Source organism: Plodia interpunctella, chromosome 8 (genome assembly GCF_027563975.2).
Source record: "Plodia interpunctella isolate USDA-ARS_2022_Savannah chromosome 8, ilPloInte3.2, whole genome shotgun sequence".
NCBI lineage: Eukaryota > Metazoa > Arthropoda > Insecta > Lepidoptera > Pyralidae > Plodia > Plodia interpunctella.
In genome coordinates, this window is record NC_071301.1 from 2,682,707 (window position 1) to 2,691,844 (window position 9,138).

General features: G+C 34.4%; 1 protein-coding gene across 1 annotated transcript; it reads right to left on the reverse strand.

Moving 5' to 3' along the window:
* Window positions 1–5,371: 5,371 nt before the first annotated feature.
* Window positions 5,372–8,883, reverse strand: LOC128671995 (uncharacterized protein). Its single transcript, XM_053748868.2, has 3 exons — window positions 8,608–8,883; window positions 7,908–8,146; window positions 5,372–7,169 (listed from the first exon to the last, which is right to left on the reverse strand). Exons 1-3 carry the CDS (start codon window positions 8,681–8,683, stop codon window positions 6,816–6,818), a joined length of 669 nt encoding a protein of 222 aa, XP_053604843.1. The 5' UTR covers window positions 8,684–8,883; the 3' UTR covers window positions 5,372–6,815.
* Between the last annotated feature and the right edge of the window lie 255 nt (window positions 8,884–9,138).

A 9,138-nucleotide genomic window follows, 5' to 3' on the forward strand; every position in this document is an offset into this window, starting at 1 on the left:
CCCGGCACAAATGCGGTTGGCGTTGGCATCGTGTGGTTTTAGTGGGTTCAAGTCCCACACACCTGTCCGGCTTCCTGTGGCCGGATGGACGGGACGAGGGTCTTTCCACAAGTTCACTACTCCAACCAAGAACACGCAGAGGATAAGAGAGGTTTCTCACCTCGTCTATTGAGAAACTCTTGTCAAAAAAAGAATCACCCATTACAAAATAAGAAAGTAACTAACACAACAAATAGGGTTAAAGTCATAGATAAAAGAAATAAGTCAACCTAACGGACGGATCTAGGTTCAACTTTAACGACTAAAAACATAAAAGTTTCCTCGTAAAACTGCAGACGGTCATAAATTCTCTCTGGCATTTCCTTTATTTCAATTATTACTAAAAAGTCGAGAACTTTTGATTAAATGACGTTTATATTTCACTCTCCTTTTAGTAGCAAATCAAACTTTTAGTAATTTGTAGTGTTGAATTTTTAACGACTTCCCGAGTTGGATTTTATGTTACGTTGTGTACAGCCGGCCGCACGTTATATACCCTGCATTTATGCGGTGGTAATGCGACCAATTTTCAATGAATTTGGGTAGTTTAGCGTGCTTTCTGTGACTGCCTACAGTATCTGCACTTCAGACAATGGCTTAGGCCTACCAAGTCAGTATACCTAGTGAACTACCAAAGTCAGTATCTAGTGAAAATCAATGAGTGTCTCTATCTCGTCTTTGAATTTTTTCGGTTTCTTTCCAGCCGTTGAGCGTCGGAGCCCAGGGACCGCTTTCCTATTTGTTTAACAATGAGTGTAATTGAAGCCGACAAAACATTTACCATAATAATGAAACCGTTACAATATTCATATTAGTTTCATGAAAAATTCAGTGACCCAGAATTTCAGTGATCTTCAATATCCTTTGATCTTCCAGCCGAGGGAATCCGACCTAAAATTATTACTAACCGAGTTACCTTGCCTGCTAAGAGAACCGTGAACACAGGGCTTTGGGCCTTGTCAGGACTTCAGCCTCGCTACGCGATGGCGGAGTGAATAGATACTTGACCTCTTACATATAAAGTTAAATTCAAAACGTTCATTCAAAAACTTGACCATTATTTTTTAAACTTTATTGTTCCAAGTAAAACATACTTAGAAATAAATGGCGAACTTCATGCTAAAAGCATAATAAGCTAGAGGCTTTAGAGAGGCACTTTTAAATTATATTTATTTTTTCTCGAAATATATATGTATAGATAGAACTACTAAGTTACAATTCTACACTTAAGTCACAAAACTAGATAGATAGATAAACTCTTTATTGCACCATTCACAAAGGAGTTATAAGTTACAACAAGATATTCAAACATAATGCGTGCAAAGGCGGACTTATCGCTAATGCAATTTCTTCCAGCTAACCTTTGGATGGAAAGAGAAACAAGTAAAGCGGGTGCAGTAAATTTAACAATATTACTAGATGGAGGTTGATTTAGGTACACTGATTTCGGCTTAGTAAATGTGACAACCGTATCTACAGAAAATGTTATGTTAATACTTTAAAATAAACTGTTTGATCATATAGTTAAATATCTCGATGAATAAAGCCTATGCTTTGGTGCAAAGAAGATCTGGGGCCCCAATTAAACTGTCACTAAGTATATTTAACAAATGAAGTGTACGACCTAAAAAGATCGCTGGTCAGAGGGCCCGGAGCAGGACTTCTGAGAATTCTTTATGAGGAATGGTCAGTGGTCTTGTGTAAGTCCATTACGTCCATTATAAGGGAATCATAGAAGTACTTAATTTAAAAATCTGTATCAAAATTTTAATGGACTCAAAAATAAATCCAATAAACCTGTGATGTTATCATACGAATGGGGTACTCTAACCTAGCACTAGGGCTTTGCTCCCCTAGGAATTTCAGGATATAATATGTGTATGTACTCTACGTGCTATATTGCAGGATATAATTTCATTGTAATCCGTCCACACAAACATACTTTCACATTTGATTTTACTACGGCTTTGGAAGTATAAATATGTTTTACCCGTGGTCTGGGGTCTCGGATTGACTCTATTTGATGGAACTCCATTATTGGCAAATTGCTTTGTTATCTTTATACACTTAATGATCTACAAAGCTTTGATATCAATTGATGAGAAGTTGAGGTTTTGCTAAAAATAAACATTGTCGGAACTACTTATGGCTTTATTCTGTGAATTTATTCTATTAATATCGAGTTTAAGTATGTAGGTATTTAGTGAGGTAGACTAACTATAGCTATTTAGTCTGGGAGGAGGTCGATTCCATACCATAGATAGAGCGAGCTAATTCACGAAACCACAAATGTGTGTGGTTTGACTATTATATTCTGTGTTACGTGTAGGTACGAACATACGTACATCTGAGTATCTACCTATTCATTTACGTTGGGGGTTCGAATTGTTTACGAGTTTCACCCCACCAACGTTCGTTACTAAACCCTTTCGTCCTACAATCATCGCCCTCGGGGGATTAAGATTCTTCAACGTCAAAAGAAAATATTTTTTGGAAATCTTCAGAGATTTGATGAAGATTTGTATCGATTCCAAATGCGTGACTCGAATAGGTATCGCCGATACAGCCATCCGAATTACAATTGAAATATATCGAATATCCTTTCAAGATTACGAAAGCTTTACCATTGATAAGTATAATAATTTATAGAGGTAATCTGTCTACTTTGTTACCAATTTTTTGAGGCAAATTTTGAAGACTAAGGTAGATAAATGTAAGGAATATTTCTAAAAATTTAAGAATTTTTTTTATGCTAACTCAATGCCTAATCATCATAGTTTGTACTTATGTAAATGTGATCTTTTTGTTACCGCATAGAAAATTGTAAGAAAAAAAAGTTCGGCGAACTGTTTCCAGAAGTATTGACACGCTCACGACATCAAATCAGTACTATACTAATTGTTCAAATAATTGTTCAATAATACATTTTTGGGTTTTACCCATTGATTTAGTAAGTACTTCGTTGTACTGAGTATATACTTACTAATTCCATGGTTTTACCCTTATGACCAGGCGAAACCAGCATTGCTTTTGAAAATCCTCCTAAATCGTACCTATGTTTAAAAAAATCCAACTGCCCAAACAGAATAACGAATGGAAGTGTTGCCGCTGCATATTGAAGTTTAAATTTTTAAAACGCGGTTACCAGTAACATATGAAGCGGAATGAAATATCCACTCCAATGAATTGTTTAGTGAAGAAAAATTAAACACGCTCGAGCACCATTTGCACGGGCGGTTTAAACGAGCGATATTTAGAGACAGACTAAAGAAACAAAATAATTTAGGTTCAGAAGTGAATGCATATATTCAGAATATCATAATAAATCCACAAACCTTCATAGATTTATTTCCGCTCAGGAGATTTATACACTTTATTTGAATAGAAGCAAAAGCGCAAATACAATACAATAAACCGCCCAAAAATTCGACGGAGGTTTTGGGATTTTGCGTTTAGGTACAGTCATCGAATTAGTAGGTACTCCGTTTTTCCGAAGTACTTACTAAATTCATGGGTACAATATCAACATTTAGGGTTTATAGCCAGTAAGTACAGCAATCTTGTTTATGTTCATGTTCTTAAAAGTGAGACTTTATGTTGTGTTTCTATTACTATTATCGTGTTCTTAAAGAGACTATGTCGTTTCCTATACTGTTATCGTAATCGTACATACTTATTCTTAGAGTTGATAATATTGGTATCATACTGTTATTGTATTGTTAAATCTAATATTCAAGAGTAAATTGAGGAATCGTCTACCATGTTACCACACCACTGGTATCCTATCCGCAGAATACCAGGGCATGTATCGATTTGTTACTTGCTGAGCGGAGGCCTATTTTATATTTTACTTACCTATGTTAAGAAAATAGTGTAATTTTTTGTGGTTTATAATTTAGTGGCGAATAAACTAATTTTTTGCGAATAAAATATTGTTTTGTTTAGCCGAATGAAGTCTTTCTTTCTATCTATTTTCAATTTTTTTAAATATTTTTTCATGTGTTCTAATACACTAATTATATGTTACTAATTTACTAATCACCATTTTGTTCCTAAACGCGTAATTCTTCTGTGTTCTCGTGATTCAGTGAAGCTGATTTCTACGATAGAATTACCAACATAAACTTGGTTCAACGAGATAATAAATATGTAGCCAGCTGGGAAATTCTATAAGAATGCTAAATGAGATGCTCGGCAATACATTATCCATTTGTTTTGTTTCATTAAGTAAACTATACTAGCTAAGTATATTATTCTTTACAGTTAAATAGGTGATGGATGGATAAAACTTATACACATTTTTCTTATCGAGATTTTATTTAAGTCACCTTAAGGCGGACTCACTATTTGCACTAGTCCCTACCTTACCTAGGTATTTAAAGTGTGTAGGTTACTTAATATTTAACCACTGGTCAAAGTAAGGATGGAGTACTGAAAAAAAAAATTTGAAAACAATATCGCCATCCTTTCATTCACTTTCAGATTTCTGTATGAGAATGCCAATTTCGGATAGCTAATACTTACGCTAAAATATCAAACAATCTAGGATCAATATTTTCTATGGCACCAGTCCAAGGATATATAAGCAACACGTTTATATATAATCTTTGGCTTATTGCAATAAAACAACTCTGAACTGATTGGTTCCAAGCAAATAGCCATTCTAAAGGCGGCGTGATTCGGAACTTTTTATCGTAGTGGTTGTAAAGACACTCTATCTGCAAACAGTTCGTCAATCTATTGCGGATTCGGCATACATTGCGTAAATAAAAGCTCTTAAGCCGGCTCCACACTCAATTCGTCGAACTTTGACGGATGCGGCTTACTTTGCTGGTTTTTCATTACAGTAAACAAAATCACTCATACCAACTACGCAATGTTCGCGCATTCGCGTCGGCATCTGACCGAGTTCGAGAATAGTGTGGAGCCAGCATAGAATAAAGCATTCTCGCCTAACTCAAGACAGACGCGAATGCATGAACATTATATATGAGAGCTTTTATTTACCACAATGAAAAACCATCAATGTATGCCGAATTCGTCAAATTGCGGCAAACTCTATAAGTACAGTCAACAAATAGATACACCTATACCGTTTGCAAATCATGTTTATAGTATACTTGTTGCGCACCGCGGCTTTACTTCCATGAGAATTTCGGAATAAAAATGCTCTGCTATATGTGTTCAAAGTTATATTCTACCCGTGTACCAAATTTCATAACAATGCGTCCATTAGATTTTACGTGAAAGAGTAACAAACATACATATCTACATCCTTTCGCATTTGTAGTTTATTAGTAAGATTACTTTTGGGAATATAAAATGAATCAGAGATGATTATTATGCCTTTATTCAAAGGTAAACAAATGTATGACATAACATATCCAAAATACTAATACATTATCCACATAAACTAGGTTAAGGATAGGTGGGTGATGATGATTAATACATTAGTCATCAATATTCAAGGGTATAGCTTATTCATAAAAATGTTAAAGCATGTTTTTTAAGCTAAAGTACGTTTTGTCTACAAACACTACATTTGACATAAACAGAAAGAGACAAAACATACATTAAGTACGCTTTAACTTTATTATGAATAACGGCATATCTACAATTCATACATTTCTCATTCTTTATAGGTCCTTACAACACCCGCTATCTGCCAACAACTATTCGATATCTATTTTCTGGTGAAATGTATAATGATTGACACATGATTCTAACAAATCAAAAAATCTTTCACTATCTCAATGTTACTTATAATAAATATGTTTATGGGGAATGTGGTGTGCTGTGCGCCAGCGCATTTAAGTACATTACACAACATGCAAAGGGCACAAATAATATAAATTATTTGTGCACATTCTTTTATCTATTTAAATCTATGATAAGTCATATTGCAAAGTCAGGAACATGATTACCACACAATATACATTAAGGACCTGTTTCACCGCTTGCTCGTAAAATATATAAAGTATTTGATAGTAGTCTATCAGAACATATCAAATAGATAGCATTGAAAATTGTGTTTCAAAAGTCTTGGCTATCCAAGAAATTTGCCAGAGGGGATTAGCGATACTAGCAGTTAATTTTATCTGTCAGATTACAATACTATATTTGTCAGAAAGTGTTGAAACAGGCTATTGGTCAGATAAGAAAATAAAAACTATGTAGTCAGCAGCACAACAAGTTACCCTGCATGAACCTCTATGGCGCGGTAATAAAGACGAGTTTGCAATGGATATGGATAGACTGTTGATGTACTGTTGACTGTACAACAAAACACAACCTAGACGTAATAAAACCCGTTGCACACATGCAGTATCCTCATGCACACATCAGTTTGATTTCATACAATCATGCTGCATTGCGCACGCGCATTCGGCGAGCACCGGCCTTTTTCGGCTAAAATTCTTCCATAACATTCATCAACAAAAAAGTACGATCTACTAGATAAACTAAAAATTGTTCTAATATCATTTAAAACTTACCCTGTTATTCATAAAAACAAGATTCTGTCAATGACAAATATTGTAAAGTGCAACAGTGACCAAACTTACCTAAGCTTAAAGTATGCCTTATAACTTTTTTATTAATAACAGGGTTCCTGGTACTCTTATTCACAAATAAGTTAAACCTACTAATTATGTTTTGTTTCATTCTGTCAATGTCAAATGTTGTAAAGTGTATTTCACTTTACAACATTTGATAAAAAATATATTTTAAAAAGTAAGGTTACTTAACTTATTTATAAATGGAGGATTGATCAAGAATTAATTCGGATTGGATTTGAAAATATGTTCTTTATAATATTTAAGCTCTTTAATACTGTCATGTATGTCGTCAATGGTTCTATGCTTGAACGACTTTTGTGGTATTGATGAGAAATCTTTCTGATACCAACGTTTGGCTAGTTCCTTTACAGTGCTGACATCTATAACTCTGTAGTGTAAATAGTCATTAAATTTAGGCATGTACTTTCTTAGGAACAGTCGGTCCATGTAAATGCTGTTGCCACCGATTGGACACCGTTTTTCTGGTACATGCTGTTGGACAAAGCTAAGTATTTGGTTTTCAGCTTCTTCAAGTGTTATCTTGGAATTGCGACTGGCCTCTGTTAACCCACTCTGCAAAAACGAAATGCTTCAATTAAAGATTACATTCAATAAGTTTCATTGAAATTATTTTAAAAGAAAAATCTTTCTTTATTTGTTCAAACATAATAGTACATACATATAAAAACAAATATAATCCTTCAAGCAAAATGAAGATTTCTCCAGTATTAAAGCGAAAATATCTGTCTATGGACATTTTCTTAATGAAACTTATTTGAATTGGGAGCCATGGCCATCACATTCAATTGTTAAATGAATTCTAGAGCCTTGAGGAGTTTGTTGCTTGTGCCCTTTATGGTGGAGAGTACAACGCTGATATTGCTGAATGACTGCCTAGAGTAAAAATTAGCCTACAACACTCTCAAAGTCCACCCGCTCCTCCCTTCCAATGATCTCTCCACATAAAAAATCAGAATAATTCATTACCAAACAAGGACAAAGAGCTCTAACCTCAGTGGCACAGTGATAAAGTTCTTACCACTGAACCAACAGGTCCCGGGTTCAATCCCCAGACGGGTCATGATAGAAAATGATCTTTTTCTGACTAGCCCAGGTCTTGGATATTTATCTATATATGTAATTGTTATACAATATAGTATCGTTGATAACTCAACTATATACTCATTGAACAACTGGGATACTATTGTATCCCATAACACAAGTCTTGAACTTACTTTAGGGCTAGCTCAATCTGTGTGATTTGTCCTAATATATTAATATATTCATTTTCATTAGTATGCAAGCCAATACCTCACCGTGCTGGTTGATGCACCACTGATTCATATTTTCCAAAACACTGTTCGGCTGATGAATTACAAGATTGGGTCCAGTGGCTACAATGTTTAAGTCGGCATCAGTCACCAAACAGGCAATCTCCAATATACGGTCGGTCTCCACATTCAGTCCTGTCATTTCTAAATCGACCCAAACTATCCGTTTTGCCATGTTCTTTGCTGTTCTAAGTGACATGTCTATTTGCTGGGCAGGAACTGAAAATGTAATTGAATAAAGGTATTAAGTACATATTATAATATGTACTTAGAACAAAATATTGGAATTTATTGATGTTGTATTTTCAAATATATATTACAGAATACAAACATACGTAAGTAAACTATATTAAATTAAGCACAAAATAATAATCTATGTTACAGACTACAGTTACTTTAACTAGTAGTATCTAGATACTACTTTATCAATAGGTACCTATATAACAGTGTTGGCAAGAAATTCAGGATAACCAAACTGTATCAAGCGAAACATAACCAGTTGTCTACAATTAAAATAACTTTTGGACTTTTAAACTAATAACGTACCTACTTATTAAAATTACATACTTCAGGACCTTAGGCTAGCTCAAACACAAGAATATTATCTTTTCCAATATTACGCTAAAGGATAGGTACCTAGTCTAAGATTTGAAAGAGTATTATTATTAAATTATGCTTACCGTTCCCGTGCGTAGAATATAAACAGAACGGTGGTTTGTGTATTTTTGTAAACAATAATTTTCTTAGACTATTCATTAAAATAAATTAATTTTCAATAAATTAACAACCCGACGTAGTACCGCTGCTGTGCAAGCCAAAGATAACCTCAACAAACTCATATCAAACTTCGCTCAACAAATTGAATGCAACCTACACTCAACCTAACCTCACCTCCTATTTATTTAGTGATGCCGCGCTATAGTATTGGCGACTATCGATAGTCTATTGACAGTTCACCATTAGAAATTTATTATCGATACCTAAGATTGGTTACACTTACACCTATGTTATTTATTGAGCCAATACTGTTACTATTAAAAGTATTAGTAGGTATCTATAGTATTGTATTTTGATAGTGTGTGTACACTATCGTTCATAAGTACCTATTGCTCCGTTCTTGATATACGCTACGCCATCGATTCTATCGAGAAACGATAGTTCTTAGCGCAGTTGCGTAAATAAGGTAGGTATCCGAATTTGGAAACCGGAAT

Bases quoted from the DNA above. Each gene is read 5' to 3' on its own strand.
- LOC128671995 (XM_053748868.2), bottom strand. From the start codon at position 8,683: ATGAATAGTCTAAGAAAATTATTGTTTACAAAAATACACAAACCACCG. The intron at 8,147-8,607 runs GTAAGCATAATT...TTACATTTTCAG, and splicing joins ATATTCTACGCACGGGAACG to TTCCTGCCCAGCAAATAGAC. The intron at 7,170-7,907 runs GTATTGGCTTGC...TCGTTTTTGCAG, and splicing joins GCATCAACCAGCACGGTGAG to AGTGGGTTAACAGAGGCCAG.